We start from the raw sequence: 18,535 nt of genomic DNA, 5'->3' as shown, positions 1-18,535 counted from the left end.
ACAGTATGAAAAACTGAAATGCCCCAAAATATGCTAAGGTTAGAAATAGGAATAGAACTTGGGCTCAAATACCATGTGTAGACAATGGTTTTCAAATAGGATTTTAAATTTAATTGAGTGGATATTCCTTTCTCATCAGCCAGATTTTCTCTCTCTCTCTCTGTTTTTTTGGTTTATTTATTCTTGGTTGCACTGTGTCTTTGCTGCTGCATGAGCTTTCTCTAGTAGCGGTGAGCAGGGGCTACTCTTGTTGCAGAGCACGGTTCTAGGGTGTGTGGGCTTCACTAGTTGTGACACATGGGCTTGGTTGTGGTGTACAGACATGTGGGGTCTTCCCTCACCAGGGATCAAACCCATGTCCCCTGCACTGACAGGTAGATTCTTAACCATTGGACCACCAAGGAGCCTAGTCAGACTTTCTTAAAAATCTATTGTCTCTCTGTCCACCCACCCATCCATCTATCCATTCATCCATTTACCATCCATCCAACTATTCATCTATCCATCCATCCATGTATCCATCTATCTATCCACCCATTCGTCCATCTACCCATCCATCCATCCATTTACCCATCCATACATTTATCCACCCATCCATTCATCTATCCATCCATGTATCCAGCTATCCATCCACCCATTCATTTATCCGTCCATCCATTTACCCATCCATCCATTTACCCATCCATCTATTATCTATCTATCCATCCATCCATCTATCACATGAAAGCAACGGGAAGGCGATGCAAAGAAAAGTCACAAACTGATGCTTCCAAAAGGAATGGCTCTGAAGGGAAGGAAGGTTTTGCATAGCTCATTTTGTCCTAATAGTTACTAACAGACTATTTACATTTCTCAACTTGGGCTTCAAGAGACATACTGCTTCACCTCTGATACTATTGACCTTCTTATTCTAATTCCTTGCATCCGTTGCTTGTAAACAATTAAATTCCTTTCCTTAAGAAGCTCTTAGGCAGCCAGCATGCACATTTGTTTTTGACTGAAAGAATCTTTTTGCCTACTCGTGTGGTCAGGAGTACCCGGGCCTCCAGGACCACCTGGGAGTGTCGACCTTCTGAAAGGAGAACCAGGAGACTGTGGTCTGCCAGGGCCTCCAGGTCTCCCGGGCCCACCAGGCCCTCCAGGACACAAGGGCTTCCCAGGATGTGATGGAAAACATGGCCAGAAAGGTATGAATGTGATAGTTCTTTTAAGTAGCACTAGATGACTTTCCCTATCTGGCTTGCAGGTCTGGGGTATGCACCACTGTGAGGTGATTCTCATTTCCTATGGCAATAATGACTACATTTCCGAAATGTCCTAACTTGCCCAGAACCCTAAAATGAGGGTGACAGTTGGACAAGTAAGAAGAAGAAACACAAGTTCATCTTTAGTCCCTAATGACATGCTTGATAATCTTCTAGACAAGAACTATACAATAGAAATTTAATGCAAGCTACATATGTAATTAAAAGATGTAATAGCCACATTTTAGAAAGTAAAAAGAAACAGATTTTCCTAGTTTGACATAATATACTCAAATATTATTACATTTTAACATAAAACAAATATAATTTATCAAAGGGATAATTAGGGCTGGTTGTACAAACCTAGTTTCTTTCCCAAATAAGATGCTCCTCTTTGATGGTGAAATATGGTGTGTATTTTAAACTTATAGCATAACGCAGTTCGGCCTTGCCAATTTCAACTGTTTAATAGCCACGTTAGTGGCTTCTGTATTGGACAGTTCAGTTTTAGACTGCTGACTTTGCCTTTTTATATTCACAAAAATGTCTCCACTACTGAATTCTCCCACTATTTAAGACTAAAATATTTATTTTAATTAAGTTTTACTTAACTGCTAGTATTTGGGGAATGCGAAGTCAAGTGGGCCTTAGGAAGCATCACTGTGAACAAAGCTAGTGGAAGTGATAAGATCCCAGTTGAGCTATTTCAAATACTAAAAGATGATGCTGTGAAAGTGCTGAACTCAATATGCCAGCACATTTGGAAAACTCAGCAGTGGCCACAGGACTGGACAAGGTCAGTTTTCATTCCAATCCCAAAGAAAGGCAATGCCAAAGAATGTTCAAACTACCGCACAATTGCACTCATCGCACACGCTAGCAAGGTAATGCTCAAAATTCTCCAAGCCAGGCTTCAACAGTACATGAACTGTGAACTTCCAGATGTTCAAGCTGGATTTAGAAAAGGCAGAGGAACCAGAGATCAAATTGCCAACATCCATTGGATCATCAAGAAAGCAAGAGTTCCAGAAAAACATCTACTTCTGCTTTATCAACCACGCCAAAGCCTTTGACGTGTGGATCACAACAAACTGTGGAAAATTGTTAAATTCTTACCTGCCTCCTGAGAAACCTGTATATAGGTCAAGAAGCAACAGTTAGAACTGGACATGGAACAACAGACTGGTTCCAGATAGGGAAAGGAATATGTCAAGCTTGAATATTGTCACCCTGCTTATTTAACTTTTTTGCAGAGTACATCATGCAAAATGCTGGGCTGGATGAAGCACAAGCTAGAATCAAGATTGCCAGAAGAAATATCAATAACCTCAGATATGCAGATGACACCACCCTTATGGCAGAAAGTGAAGAGGAACTAAAAAGCCTCTTGATGAAAGTGAAAGAGGAGAGTGAAAAAGTTGGCTTAAAGCTCAACATTCAGAAAATAAAGATCATGGCATCTGGTCCCATCACTTCATGGCAAATAGATGGGGAAACAATGAAAACAGTGAGAGACTTTATTTTTTGGGGCTCCAAAATCACTGCAGATGGTGACTGCAGCCATGAAATTAAGACACTTGCTCCTTGGGAGAAAAGCTATGACCACCCTAGATAGCATATTAAAAAGCAGAAACATTATTTTGCCAACAAAGGTCCATCTAGTCAAAGCTATTGTTTTTCCAGTAGTCATGGATGTGAGAGTTGGACCATAAAGAAAGTTGACCACCAAAGAATTGATGCTTTTGAACTGTGCTGTTGGAGAAGACTCTTGAGAGTCCCTTGGACTGCAAGGAGATCAAACCATTCAATCCTGAAGGAAATCAGTCCTGAATATTCATTGGAAGGACTGATGTTGAAGCTGAAACTGCAATACTTTGGCCACCTGATGCGAAGAACTGACTCATTAGAAAAGACCCTGATGCTGGGAAAGATTGAGGGCAGGAGGAGAAGGGGATGACAGAGGATGAGATGGTTGGATGGCATCACCAATTTGAGGACATGAGTTTGAGCAAACTTCGGGAGTTGGTGATAGACAGGGAGGCCTGGAGTGCTACAATCCATGGGGTAGCAAAGAGTTGGACACGGCTGAGCAACTGAACTGAATATCTGGGGACCTTAGGTTTTGGCTGTAACAATTTTAGACAATTATAAGGTTCATAGGACATTTTGTTGAGAAAAGACCAATAAAGATTGTCCATTTTACCTCTCTTATGTCATAAATAAGGAAACTTGATACCGAGATGCAAATATTGAACTTTGCAGGAGCCCAGTAACTAGCACTCTGTCTGATTTCTGAAACAAATGTGAAATAAGTAAACGATTAGAGCAGAGGGAAGGTCAGAATCACCATGAGGCTGCTATTACTAGAACAGAAATTGCATCCCTGAAATGGTGCCGTGCATAACCTCTACAACAGTACTCAGCAGTCCTATTCACCTTTATTAGCGGTAAAATCAATTTTAGAAATTGTGGCTTTATATCTGCAGGCATTTTGGCTTCTAATTATTAAACTCCCAGATTGGACAGATATACCTAGCATTCAAGTCACCAAGAGAGAGGAGGAAGGGACTGGCTATACAGCTTTGTTCCTCTGCCTAATAAGTCAATCCTCCTCCCCAGTGGCTTCCCTAGAGAATTAGCTTTCACCTGGAGATATACTGGAAGGATTAGGGAAATAGCAAGACATATAAATAATAGCAAGCTACAAAAGGATATACCAAGAGCTGGAAATATTGGTAGACCCTCTAATCATGCTTCTTAAGTCCCATTCCAGTGAGCCTAGGGCCAAAGAGTGTTTAACTGTTAAAAGGATGAGGGAATTTCTTCAGCTTACCTTTTTTAGACTTACCCAGTGGGAAATATTTGATCTGTTCCATAAATTACTATTAGGAATCCACAGAAATATAGTAGTGAACAAATTCAAAAGGAGTACCCACTAATTAAGTTAAATATATGGTTTCATAAGGGAAGATACATTAAAGTATCCATCTATATTAACTGAGTTGGACCATAAAGAAGGCTGAAGTGTTAGTCACTCAGTCGTGTCTGACTCTTTGAGACCCCATGGACTATGGCCCTCCAGACTCCTCTATCCATGGAATTTTCCAGGCATTTAAGAAATACAGGAGTGGATTGCCATTTCCTACTCCAAAAAAAGTCTGAGCACTGAAGAATTGATTGTTTCGAATTTTGATGCTAGAGAAGACTCTTGAGAGTCCCCTGGACTGCAGGGAGATCAAACCAGTCAATCCTAAAGGAAATCAGCCCTGACTATTTATTGGAAGGGCTGATGCTAAAGCTGAAGCTCCAGTACTTTGGCCACTTGATGCAAAGAATTGACTCACTGGAAAAGACCCTGATGCTGGGAAGGATTGAAGGCAGGAGGAGAAGGGGACGACAGAGGACAAGATGGTTGGATGGCATCACTAACTCAATGGACATGAGTTTGAGCAAGCTCTGGGAGATGGTGATGGACAGGGAAGCCTGGCGTGCTGCAGTCCATGGGGTCGCAGAGTCTGACACGACCAAGCAACTGAACAACAAGATCAGTACTAAATGAGAGACATGCTTTGGGTGGCGAGGCACGCTTCTCTGAGTGCTTATTGCAAAGCAACTGGACTTGGGTTGGGATTCCAGGGAGGGCCTCCTTGATGTGATCTGCACCTACAGAATGTGGAGGACTTCCTGGATGAGGAGGAGAGAAGGAACAGTGTGCAGGAGGCACTGAGTGGCTGGTCTGGCTGAACTTGAGAGAGTGGGAAGGAGAAGGGTGGAATCTCAGGGTCAGGGTGGGTGTTCCCAGATAGTGGAGCATCTTTCCTAAGTTTCCCTTTCTGTGGCAGTCCTTTGACTGTCTCCAGAGAAAGTTCAGGGTTACTGGGTTTTCATCCTCACTTAGTTTTGTTTTGGTCATGGAACGATTTCCCTTTGTTTCCTTTGGATTGTTGTGTTTCCTTTAGACAGAGGCAACTCTTCTCAGCCTTCCAGAGGAAAGAGGGAGCTATTCTCCAATCCGAGGCTGACTTTGCCCTGCATTTTGCTGGCATGAACCTCTGAATTCAGTCCATCAAGCTGTTGTTGTCTTTATAATGCTTCATTCTAGCGCCCTCCTTTTCATGTTCCTTTTAGGACCAATGGGATTCCCGGGGCCGCAGGGGCCACCTGGAAGTCCTGGGCCACCTGGAGACAAAGGTTTACCTGGACCTCCAGGCAGACGAGGGCCTTTGGGTCCTCCGGGTAAGCTTCTAATGCCTAATCATCTCCACCTAACCGACATGGAGTGTTTTTTTAAAAATATTTATACATGTATACCCGTGGCGGATGCATGTTGATATATGGCAAAACCAATACAATATTGTAAAGTAAAAAAAAAAAAAATTTACTATGAGGGTCATCTTTCAGAAAGTAATTATTCTGAAATTATCAGCAAATTCTAGTAAGTTAAGCCAATGGCACCCCACTCCAGTACTCTTGCCTGGAAAATCCCATGTATGGAGGGGCCTGGTAGGCTGCAGTCCATGGGGTCGCTAGGAGTCGGACACGACTGAGCGACTTCACTTTCACTTTCACTTTCAAGCCCTTTTTTATAAAGATTATGTTTATCTCAAGCTGCATGACAGAGTCTCAGGTTTGGAAAGCTTACCTATAATTAGAACAAGTGAGTTTGAAAGTTAGGAGTTGGTTTTACATACACTATTTCTAAGATAAATAAACCCTTGTTCCTTCACACAAGATCCAAAGACAGACTTGATTGTTATATGTGAACATTGTATATTTAATTCTTGTTTCCGAATTCCCTACCATTAATTTTTCTAGCGATTTTATTTTAATGTTTCTTGTCAAGTACATTAGTTTCTATGAAGATGAAAGGCTATTTGATTTTTCAGCTCTATAGACAACAGGTTTTCATCAGAAAGTCAAAAGAAGCCAAGGAAGAGTTGGAAGGGCACACGTGTGTACCTGAGATTGGCAGAAGTCATATCTTTCAGGATCCTAAGTCAATACTACAGTGTGCTATCAGTTCTGAATATTTTGCAATCTCTTAAATTAGCACTCTAGTCCAAATAGTAAGAAAATTGTACTGCTTTTTGATGGACCACAGAACAACACGATGGAGAACTACTATGATTCATCTTGTATTTCCTTTCTGTGAATAATCTACAGAACTTGGCAAATTAATATGGAATTTCCAGAAGCCTTTAAAAGGACAGAATTTTTCCATACGTTAAATTAGAGCATATTTGCCATAAGAAACCAACTTGAATCTTATATTGCGCAAGAGGGTTTCATTTCAGGTCTTTCTAGAAACGAAAACTTCATTCATCATGGCCGTTCTTGTCAGTAACAGGAATGTGGACTTTTTATGTAAATAAGATGCCGTCATTCTGCTTGTCGTCTATGCTGTCCTCAAATTATTATTTGCGTTCTCAATCTATTTCACTTTTGTCCTAACTTACACATTTATAATCTCTTTCCACCTTATGAAAATCGTTGTGTGGCCTCACATTTCTGGCTTTGGATCTCTCCAGGTTCCAGAGGTAAGCATTGCTATAAGATGAATAATTTCCTTTACATCTTGTTTCCAGTCATTTTCACACTTGCTTTTTTTTTTCACTGTATTTGTGAGGGCAACTTTGTTCAATTTTTTAGATGGGGTGCTGTAATTATGTTAGGTTTTAATGCTTCTGCTTCCTCATTATAGATATAGTAACCCTATATTAGAGTGTCCCAGTGCTGAACCTCCTTAGAGGTTGTCAAGGCAGTGTAGAGACTCGGCTTATATAATTCAGTTCAGGCACAGGGTATGAGCTTTCTCTGTGAGATGCTACAGTACATACCAGTGTAAGTTTCCTTTCTAAATTCTGCAATATGAATACAGAGAACATCCCTAAAATAAACGATATCAACAACATGAAAAGATGGGTCCTGACCACCCAGAAGGGACTGTGACAAGCCTTTCCCATCACACCCAAGGCCCATTTTCAACAAGCAAGTTCCTTTGTGTATTAAAATGAAAATGCCATTCTTTTCAACTAAGTGTGCACTGAATCCTCTACAATGCAAAAGCAACGTATGATTTTGTGTCTGGCGTTTTCAAAGAGAATAAAAAGAGTTTCTCAAAAGAAGGAAAGAAAAACCCTGAATGTGGGCATTTGTTCTTTCCAGGCAACTGTTATTAACCCCAAGGAATGTTGCCCTGAATACAGATGCCATATATTATTTTTAGGGCCCTTAGAGGAGATGCCTCAGCCCCTTTCTTTCAGCTTCTGGTTTGTCAAAAAGTAAAGAAAAAGCAAAATCAGAATTTTAAGAAATCTTGCTGCTTTTAATGTTTATATTTTAAAATTATTGCTGTATATTTAATGTTTTCACTTCAGTCTTTTTAATGTCTATGACTATATATATAGTCACAGTATATACTGTGACTCACTAGATGATAACATCAACATCCCAAATATAAAGTACCAGCCGAATACCCAGCCCTGCCTTTACTTACCTGCTTTCACTCCACCCCCCACTGGTGAATTTCCACCATAACACACCAGATTATCTAGTAAAAATAAGAACTATACCTCTCTCAACTCACCCAGAGTAAAAAAGCCAAGTTTTACATTAAACTATTCATACTGTAAAAAGACCTCTAACTTGGTGTTATTTGTGATTTCATACAATATTTTCCAGGAGGTTAAATTCCAAACTGCTTATAGCATTCAAGTCCATTTTCCACAGGCACAGTTACTATTATGTAGACTCCGTTGCCATTATGGCCAGGCTTTCTAGGCTTTTCTCACTGCTTTATCATTGTCTTTTAAATTATTTGGCACATTTGTATGAATTTTAAGAAAACGATAACTAATAAAGGGTGTGCTTCACAATATGTTGCACTTCTTAGAATTCAGCACGTATTCGTTCAGAGTCCTTAAGGAGGACGGTATGAGGTCGGGGTGAAAGGCACAGTTTTGGAGACAAGGTGTCTTGGATTTTAATCTAGACTATGCTACAAACTGGCTGCATGACATTTATTTGTCAAAAAATAAATGTCATTTATTTGTCCATAAATAAATGTCATTTATTTCCCTGGGCCTGAGTTTTCCTCCCTGTAACATTCTAATGACAGCAGCACATACACACAGCCTGGGTGGGAACATTCAGTCATAAAACATTTAGCATGAGATCTGATGCATGTTGAGCTTCGCTGGTGGCTCAGATGGTAAAAAGCCCACCTGCAAGGCAGGAGACCTGGGTTTGATCCCTAGGTCTGGATTGGGAAGATGCCCTAGAGAAGGGACTGGCTATCCACTCCAGTATTCTTGCCTGGAGAATACAGATGAGCCTGGCAGGCCGTAGTCCATGGGGTCCCAAAGAGTAGGACACAACTGAGTGACTAACACTTTCACTTCTCATGCATGATAAAGCGTCCACTAGGTGTTATCGGTCATCATTTTTGCTTCACTTCAGTTCAGTTCAGTCGCTCAGTCGTGTCCAACTCTTTGTGACCCCATGAATTGCAGCACGCCAGGCCTCTCTGTCCATCACCAACTCCTGGAGTTCACTCAAACTCATGTCCATCAAGTTGGTGATGCCATCCAGCCATCTCATCCTCTGTCGTCTCCTTCTCCTCCTGCCCCCAATCCCTCCCAGCATCAGAGTCTTTTCCAATGAGTCAACTCTTCACTTGAGGTGGCCAAAGTATTGGAGTTTCAGCTTCAGCATCAGTCCTTCCAAAGAACACCCAGGACTGATCTCCTTTAGATGGACTGCTTGCTTAGAGCTATTATTTCTTTCCTTTGTGAAATGATTGCAGGGAGACTGAATGAAGATTTAGGGAGGAAAAACTGTCTTAAGAGATGTGAATGTAACCAAGAATTAAAAAATTTCAACATTTAGGGCTGCAATTCTCAAAGTGAGATTCCCATATCAGTACCATTGAGCTCATCCGGGCACTTATTACAATATGCAAATTGCTGCCCTTACTGACTCAGAGACTCAGGGCTCTAACAAGCCTGAGAGACAGTCATGATGTATTCAGGTCACAGCTGCAGCTTTCCAGTGGTGCTTCTTAGCATGGGCGAATATTGGAATCATCTGGAGAGTTTAAAAAATTAGTGATGCTTGGATTTCACTCACACAAATTCCTTTTTAATAATCTAGATAGGCTGCTGGGAGTAGTACTTAAAAAAAATTGGACTACAGTTCCTTTACAACAAAGTGAATCAGCTATATGTATACATATATCCCCTGCCTCTTGGACCTCTCACCCCATTGCCCATCCCACCCACCTAGGTCATCACAGGGCACCAAGCTGAGCTCCTTGAGCTATATAGCAAGTTCCCACTAGCTATCTGTTTTACACTTGGCAGTATATATACGTTAATACGTCAGTCCCAATCTCCCAATTCATTCCCTCCCCGCCCCGTGCTCACATTTCCCTTCTCTATGTCTGCATTCCTGTTCCTTGCCTGCAAATATGTTCATCTGTACCGTGTTTCTAGATTCCACAGCAGTATTTTTGAAAATCTCTGCAGATGGATTTATTGTACAGTCAAGCTTGAGGTCACTGCCCAGGCTACATCCTGTACCAATTAAAATATTTCTAGGATGGGGCCCAGATATCTGAATGTTTATAACTCTCCTGGATAATTTCAACGTGCACTCAAGGTTGAAAATCACTGCTGCCTCAGTGCCACTAGCTATCCTGAAATCATGTCTCCTTGAGTAGCAGACACTCTGGAAACCCAGCTGGCTGCAGTGTAGATGGCTGAATTAAAGCAAAGTTAAGCTGAGTGTGAGGAACCCACCAGGACCTCTCCCCATGCCACCTGTGTAAGAAATAACCTAGTAAGAAATAACCCAAAGATGGCAAATCCTGTGAAGTTCACCAAACGGTCACTGTTTCAGCCAGATTTCACTATTTCCTACTTTTGCTTCCTCTGAAATCCCATTCACTCATTCATTCAGTCACTCAATGAAAAGTTTTGGAGAAGTTTGTCTGCCCCACATAGTGAACAAGACAAAGTCCTGCCCTCACAGGGCTGACATTGGATGGCTGAACATTCTTGATAACATTCCAGCGTGGTGTCAGAAGCCCATCCAAATTGTAGAAGGCACTGGTTCATAAGCATTTGAACCCTTTATACAGGTGGTGATTCCAATTTCAGGTGAGCCTGGGCCCCCAGCAGACTTGGATGCCTGCCCCCGAATCCCAGGGCTTCCTGGGGTACCAGGCCCCAGAGGACCGGAAGGAACCATGGGGCTTCCTGGCATGAGAGGCCCGCCGGGACCAGGTATGAACCTCACTCTGATTTCTGGCATTGAAGATTGCTGAAATAAAAATCTGGGTGTTTGCTATGTAGGTTTTTGTATGGAGCCTAACAACTCTTGGGAATCAAGCATGAAAATCTCCTTCCCCTTTAACATTTTTTCTACATTTATCCAAAAGTTTAATCATGTAGTAGGGGGATCTATCCCCACTCCAGTACTCTTGCCTGGGAAATCCCATGGACGGAGGAGCCTGGTAGGCTATAGTCCATGGGGTCGCTAAGAGTCGGACACGACTGAACGACTTCACTTTCATTTTTCACTTTTCACTTTCATGCGCTGGAGAAGGAAATGGCAACCCACTCCACTGTCTTGCCTGGAGAATCCCAGGGACAGAGGAGCCTGGTAGGCTGCCGTCTATGGGGTCACACAGAGTCGGACATGACTGATGCAACTTAGCAGCAGCAGCAGCAGGGGGATCTATGGGCTTCCCAGGTGGACCTAGTGGTAAAGAACCCACCTGCCAAAGCAGGAGACATAAAAAACCAGGGTTCAATCCCTGGGTCAGAAAGAGCCCCTAGAGGAGGGCATGGAAACCCACTCCACTATTCTTGCTTGAGAATTCCATGGACAGAGGAGCCTGGCGAGCTACAGTCCATAGGATCACAAAGAGTCGGACATGACTGTAGTGACTTAGCATGCATGCATGCAATGGGATCTACAATATCCCTTCTATTTTTAGGGGAACACCTATTTTAACTTTTATCCTTGGGCGGCTTTTGGACATAAGGTTTTTTCCCCCCAAGAAATAATTATCTTCCTAAATTATTTATGTATTTGGCTGTCTCAGGCCTTAGTTGTGGCACTCAGGCCTAGTTGCTCCATAGCATGTGGGATATTAGTTCCCCAAGCAGGGACTAAACCCATGTCCCCCGCATTGCAAGATGAATTCTTAACCACGGGACCACCACGGAAGTCCCTGGACACGAAGCTTTGAAATCTCTTAGCATCACTGAATAAACGCTCTACAAGTAGTCATTATTAGGTGTTGATTTGACCTTGAATTAAAAACTATTGAATCGGGGCTCAGTGGAGCAGAAACAGCTTATAAGAAGGGAGGAGGAGGTGTATTTCTTAGAAAAGGAAGAGGAAAGAGGGGGAGGGTCACTCTAAATTCTGGCAAAGGTGGCCTTATTCACCTAATGGACTTGGGCATTGCTCAGTCATTGTCAGGACAGCAGGATTCTCAAGTATTTAAACGAAACCGTTCAGTTTGTAACACTGTGAGGGAGGTGGTGACCAAAACCATCCCACGAAAAAGAAATGCAAGAAGGCAAAGTGGTTGTCAGAGGAAGCCTTACAAATAGCTGAGAAAAGAAGAGAAGTAGAAAGGCAAAGGATAAAGGGAAAAATACACCCAACTGAATGCAGAGTTCCAGAGACTAGCAAGGAGAAATAAGAAGGCCTTCTTAAGTGAACAAAGCAAAGAAATAGAGGAAAACAATAGAACGGGAAAGACTAGAGATCTTTTCAAGAAAATTGGAGATGCCAAGGGAACATTTCACACAAAGATGGGCACAATAAAAGACAGAAATGGTATGGACCTAACTGAAGCAGACGATATTAAGAAGAGCTGGCAAGAATACACAGAAGAACTGTACAAGAAAGATCTTAATGAACCAGATAATCATGATGGTGTGATCACTCACCTAGAGCCAGACATCCTGGACTGTGAAGTCAAGTGGGCCCTAGGAAGCATTACTATGAACAAAGCTGATGGAGGAGACGGAATTCCAGCTAAGCTATTTCAAATCCTAAAAGATGATGCTGTTAAAGTGCTGCATTCTATATGCCAGCAAATTTGGAAATTGGGAACCCTTATGGGTTTGGGTCATCTTTCCTTTTCTGAAGGATATTCTTTCAGCAGGGTGAGCAGGGCATTAAGGACTACCCCGAGTTTGGTTGTGAAGGATCAACTGCCCCACAGAAGTACCATCTCTGCTTAAAATAATATGATTTTCTTCCTGTTTTCCATCAAGACCTCTTTCATTTCTGAGCTGATCTTGTAGCCAAGTGCTGCAGCTGAGATCTACAGAGAAAAAAAATGAACTTCTGGCTCCTTCCTGCCCAGTCTGAGTGGGTAATGGCCACACCAGATAAAACTTGTACCTGTTAAGAACCCTGGATAACAGAAGGTCTAATACTTTTCTCCTCATGTGTCTCATTCATCTCTACAATTATCCTTCCTGAGTGGCCCTCAAAGGCTGAGGTTTCCTGTGATGAACTCAAAAGTGGTTTCCGTTCTGGGTTGAACTGTTACTGTCTCATTGACATTCCCTACATCCTGTTTTGGAGCGTTTATCTTCAACACCTGACCCTCTCAGAGGAGGGACTCCATCTGACAGTGCTGGGCTTTCAGATGTAGGTCTGTTCTTGGTGCAATGGTAAAGAATCTGCCTGCCGATGCAGGAGACGCAGGTTCGATCCCTGGGTCAGGAAGATCCCCTGGAGAAGGAAATGGCAACCCACTCCAGTATTCTTGCCTGGGAAATCCCATAGACAGAGGAGCCTGGTGGGCTACAGTCTATGAGGTTGCAGAGTCAGACTCCCCTGAGCACACGTTTGTTTTTCTGTTCCTGCAAACAAGTTCCAGATGAAAAGCTCTGGGCCTACATGTCAAGTTAACAAAAGCTTTCCTTCCTGGGGCTCGGAAAACGTCATCCGCTTACAATTTCCGTTTGTCTTCCTCGAAAGGGAGCAAAGCCCACATTGTAACATCTGGTCGGGGGGCTCTTCCAGATGGCCAGCGGGCTTGCTGCATATGAGGACTTGGGAAGAAAAGGCTCCTGCCTTCTCTGCGATACACCTGCTTGTTTGCTGGCTCGTTAACCTTGGGTAGCCCTTTCCCGAATCACCCTGTGGCCATGTGTTGGAATCATGTCTTTGGATGGGAAAGAGAAGAATGTTCTGAGCTCACCGCGGGGCCCTAGGTTCCTTCCAAACTAACAGATACTCTCTTTGAAGCTGGTGGAAAGAGAGCAGCGCCATCTAGGAAGAAGCGTCTGCCTGGTTAGACAGGGAGGGGCACCCCTCCCCTCACTAGGGAGGAGGAGGAGAGGGGTTCCTTTCTCACTTACTGAGTGATGACCATGTAAGAACACAGTCCAGGCGAGCAGCACGTTCCATGAGAATTTATGATCCAAGAGGTAAGGAAGTGACATGACAGCACGCCAAAAGCCAGGAGCACCCTTGATGCCCACATCGAATGTACTGCAACCAACATTGGGTATGGGGGCTGCTGGTTGTGGGACTAAAAGAGGAGGTTTGTGGGGGCCACTCAGGCAGGGGATGCAAAATGTAAAGGTTTGGGGGGCACGCATTTCAGATGGCTCTAAGGGGGGCCTATGTGAGAGGGGAGGTGAGTGAGAGATCTGGTCCCCTGAGTGTGGCAGCCCCTCCTCCATTCCCTCAGGGGGCTCCCACTGCCTCAAAGAACACAGCCCCCGCGGGGAAAAGTGGGGCAGTTCCTGGAGTGAAGCCTCTTTGACATAATGATTGGTTTTAGGCTGATTTATGGCAGAAAGAGAGAGATTACCTAGAGAAGGACAATGGTTGAGGAAGGGAGAGAGATTAGACACTGGAAACCTTGAGGGGCTAGTAATTCAGATAATTACGGTAAGGGCTGCAAGCTCTCCCACAGGCAGGGACCAAATCTGCTTCCCAGACCAAAACAGATCACTGCTGATGAATTAATGCCTTGGCCAAAATAAACCAAACACTTAAAGAAAGAACTGCTCAAGTCTCAGGGTGACAGCTAGCTCACGGGGCCCCAGGGAGCACTCCTGAGCCCTGTGGCTTGTCCCAAGCATGGGACTGGTGATACCTGGCACAGCCTGTGCACTTGGCCTGCTGGGTCCATGTCCTCTGCACACGTGACCCTCACTGTGGCCTCTCTAAGCCTCCATCTCCCCACGTGGTAGCACCTAGTCATGTGGCTGCTGTATAGACTGAATCAGATAATTTCACATAAAAAGATTACCCTGCTCCCTAGTGCTTTGAACCCTCAACAAATAGCTGGTCTTTAAAAGTTGCTTCTCTTGCTTTAAATTTAACCTTTCTCTCAAATGAATGCTGTTCAGTTGTATTCATTCCTCTATTCAGGCTTCTAAAGCATCATTATTAGGAAAATATTCAATGACAAAAGCCATAGATGTTCAGTGTAAAAACAAAAAAACAAAAAAACAAAAACCCAACCAGGTCCAAATACAAGACTATGAAGAAAATATGAAAATGCTTCACTCAACACCTTGCTGGTCTGGCTTCAGATCCTGGCTCTGCCCATTCCTGGCTCACTGGCCTTAATTGGTCAAGTTTCTTGACCTCTTGGAGTCTTAATTACCCAACTGCCAAGTAGAGGCGGAGAAGGCAATGGCAACCCACTCCAATACTCTTGCCTGGAAAATCCCATGGATGGAGGAGCCTGGTAGGCTGCAGTCCATGGGGTCGCGAAGAGTTGGAAATGACTGAGCGACTTCACTTTCACTTTTCACTTTCATGCCTTGGAGAAGGAAGTGGCAACCCACTCCAGTGTTCCTGCCTGGAGAATCCTGGGGACAGCGGAGCCTGGTGGGCTGCCGTCTCTGGGGTCGCACAGAGTCGGACATGACTGAAGCGACTTAGCAGCAGCAGCCAAGTAGAGGTGGTATAATCCCGACTTCACATACCTGCAAAATGAACAAGCTAATGCAGGTGTGTCCAGATGGGAGGCCCAGGCTGCCAAGTGGAATTCAGGAAGTAAGTGCTAGCCTAGCAGGTGTCACGTCATTGTCACCATTGCTGTTGTGAACTTTCCTGCAGGGTGCAAAGGAGAGCCTGGGCTGGATGGCAGGAGGGGTGAGGATGGCCTCCCAGGGTCCCCTGGGCCTCCGGGACATAAAGGTGACATGGGAGAAGCAGGCTGTCCAGGAGCACCAGGTAAAGGGTTTCCATTTCTCTTCTTTTCTCTGGCCCAGTGAATCTGAGAACTGTGTACAAGGTCCCTAGCCTCGTAAGCATTTGCCTTAGATACCAGCTCACCAGGCTTTAGGGAGACAAAGCAACAGGAACAGGAACGAATGGACCCCCGACGTTCTAATTGATACTCGACTATCATAAAAACAGGTCAAGGCCTTGTATCCATTACTCTTCCAAAGCACTATTCATTATCATAAAAGGCTCAGCCATTTCTGCTGTTCACTTTCCTATTGTGAGCCTGGCATGGCTGTACCACTGAGAGGCTGTACTGAAGATCTTAGGGTCGGCAGGGGTGGTCTCATGTCTGTAACTGGCTGAATCACTTGGTCTCTGGTTTTCTGAGTTCATTCCTCTTATCATACAGCCATCAATACATTTTGTTGTTCAGTTGCTCAGTTGTGTCCAACTCTTTGCCTACCCCATGGACTACAGCATACCAGACTTCCCTGTCCTTCACTGTCTCCTGGAATTTGCTCAAACTCATGTCCATTGAATCGATAATACCACTTAAAAAGAATACAAGGCTTTTCTTTAAAAATACTTGAGAGTGGGCCTTCGGTGAAGGCAGATAAGACCCTTTAGAATATAAATCTGAAATATAACTCATCAAGCAATATGTTAGGGCTTGAAGACTCCAAGAAACAGTTTTCTCTGTGGAGAGTATCTGGCAGTACCAGGTTAGTAATGAGAAGCAGGTGAAGGGGTGCGGGGAGCTGGGATGCTGAGGAAGGGGCCTCAGGAAAATGGGGGCTGCAGTCTGAAAGCAAAGATTGGCTTCTGTTATGTGGAAATTGTGGCCATGTAGAAGTGTGGGCCCACTGTTCCCTATACTCTGCTTTTCTAGTCTGAAATCTTAACTCATCAAATCTTGGTAAGTCAAACAAAACACATGAGCAGGCCTGATGCAGCCCACAAGCTACCAGGTTGTAGCCTCTGGTTTACAGCATAGATGAGAAAATCAGCCAGTCTTCCAGAAACAAAAACTTTTAACAAACACCTTTTTTAAAGGTGTCGAAGTCTAACTCCACCCTCTGCTTTTGGCAATTAGAAGTAGCCACTGACCTTCTTCAGTAGGTCACCCCCTTAGAGAGGCCAAAGGAGATGTCCCTGCTAATATTCTGTACAGCTGTTCATTTCCCACCAGCCAGTTAGAGATCTAGAATTTGGGCTTCTTCCACCTCCCTTTCTTATAAAAGAAAAGATACAAAGCAAAACATATGGGCCTCCCTGGTGGCTCAGCAGTAAAGAACCCTCCTGGCAATGCAGGAGACCTGGATTCAATCCCTGGGTTGGAAAGATCCCTTGGAGTAGCAAATGGCAAACCACTCCAGCATTCTTGCTTGGGAAATCCCATGGACAGAGGAGCCTGATGGGCTATACAGTCCCTAGGTTGCAAAGAGTCAGACATGACTTGGTGACTAAACAACAGACACGATGGATTCTAAACCCTTGTCCTTCTTAGAATGGAACTGACAGTATGGGAGAACCATGGAACGCGTCTAGGAGGTATAAGACAGACCAACTTTTGAGATTCACCTTTTCAGATAGCAGACTCCTGATCTAGTTGGAAAAGTCTGGGAGATCCCACACTGGCTGTCATTACCCCACCGTTCTTCTCAGCACTTATCCTTTATTAAGTATTTCATAGTTACCTTTTCATTATGCTTATTGCTTTGTCATTTCTCCTCTTCAAATAGAATGTAAGCGTAGGAGGGCAGGTATTTTCAGTTGTTTCTATGCTGATGTAACCCAAGCAGCTAGAAGCTGCTAAACCATGTCCTTGTTGAATGAGTTGTTGGGGTGCATTGCAGTTGTGTGAGGGGGACATTCCTCTCTGTTCTCTGAGTACTTAGCATAGCACCAGACAGAGGTACTCAGAAGTATCTGTTAAACGTAACTCCCTAAACCACCTTTCTTTATGTTTCTTTATTCTTCTAGGCCCTCCTGGGCCCATGGGGGATCCTGGGCCCATAGGGTTTGGCCCTGGATACCTCAGTGGCTTCCTCCTGGTTCTCCACAGTCAGACGGATGGAGAACCCACCTGCCCCATGGGCATGCCCAGGCTCTGGACTGGGTATAGTCTGCTATACCTGGAAGGACAGGAGAGAGCTCACAATCAAGACCTCGGTACGTAGACGGGATGTGGTCACCCAGGTTCATTGCTTATGAGCAAAACTTTTGGGTTAGTTTCATGGATTCATCAACATCTTAAATGATCACTCATCTTCTATGAGATTGGTTTTTTACTTTTTCAACTACCATGCTAATTCTCAACTAATTCTATTACACCTATGACCCTGTGAGGTGCCAAGAAAGCTCATTCTAGCTATATCATTATTATATTTTTATTTCTAATTTTAAATACTAATTATTATAAAATTTAAAGTGATTAATATTATTAAATTTTTATAAAATTTTAAATTATAATTATTATAAAATAAAATTGTAAAATAATTATTTTATAATTTAGGCTATTTATAATTTTTAATAATTATTATAATCTGACTATATTATTCGTTTAAAAATAATTCTTCCTCAGTAAGTGTAACTCTGATATAAAATGCAATTTTTATTTCCCAATGTAAATGATTTAATCAGGATATGGTTGGTTCCTGGAGATGCTGCCTCAATCCCTGAGTCAATAAGATCCCCTGGAGAAGGGAATGGCAACCCACTCCAGTATTCTTTTGGAATTCATTGTCAAATGAAATACATTTGACACATAACATGATGTAAGTTTAAGGTGTACAAGGGTTGATCTGATGCATATATATATATCATAATGACTTCATTGTATCGATTGTTGGCACCTCCATCATATCACATAGTTATAATTTATTTTTTGTGGTGGGAATAATTATGATCTAATCTCTTCATAAATTTAATGATTATGCTACAATATTGTTGTCTATATTCATTCCACTAGGCACTGGATCACTAGGACTTATGTATCTACTAGTTGCAAATTTATACCCTTTAACAACTTTATTTTGAGAAAAGTAAAGCTTACTTTACTTTAC

At 43.1% G+C, this 18,535-nt stretch overlaps 2 protein-coding genes across 4 annotated transcripts in view; one reads left to right on the top strand and one right to left on the bottom strand.

Moving 5' to 3' along the window:
- RHBDD1 (rhomboid domain containing 1) overlaps window positions 1-18,535 on the bottom strand; it is a 207,555-nt gene that overhangs the window by 41,855 nt on the left and 147,165 nt on the right. The window lies entirely within an intron of this gene.
- The window catches only part of COL4A4 (collagen type IV alpha 4 chain), a 158,200-nt gene that overhangs the window by 127,582 nt on the left and 12,083 nt on the right, over window positions 1-18,535 (top strand). For all 3 annotated transcript variants that reach the window (XM_059879104.1, XM_024981740.2, NM_001435192.1), the window contains exons 41-46: window positions 1,032-1,187; window positions 5,373-5,480; window positions 6,773-6,781; window positions 10,403-10,528; window positions 15,360-15,476; window positions 17,454-17,642. In XM_059879104.1, coding sequence (XP_059735087.1) covers window positions 1,032-1,187; window positions 5,373-5,480; window positions 6,773-6,781; window positions 10,403-10,528; window positions 15,360-15,476; window positions 17,454-17,642 — 705 coding nt within the window. The remainder of the gene's footprint in view (window positions 1-1,031; window positions 1,188-5,372; window positions 5,481-6,772; window positions 6,782-10,402; window positions 10,529-15,359; window positions 15,477-17,453; window positions 17,643-18,535) is intronic.

This window comes from Bos taurus, chromosome 2, assembly GCF_002263795.3.
Source record: "Bos taurus isolate L1 Dominette 01449 registration number 42190680 breed Hereford chromosome 2, ARS-UCD2.0, whole genome shotgun sequence".
NCBI classification, from domain to species: domain Eukaryota; kingdom Metazoa; phylum Chordata; class Mammalia; order Artiodactyla; family Bovidae; genus Bos; species Bos taurus.
Note: the sequence above shows the minus strand (reverse complement) of the source record. Positions and strands in the feature narration are given on the sequence as shown.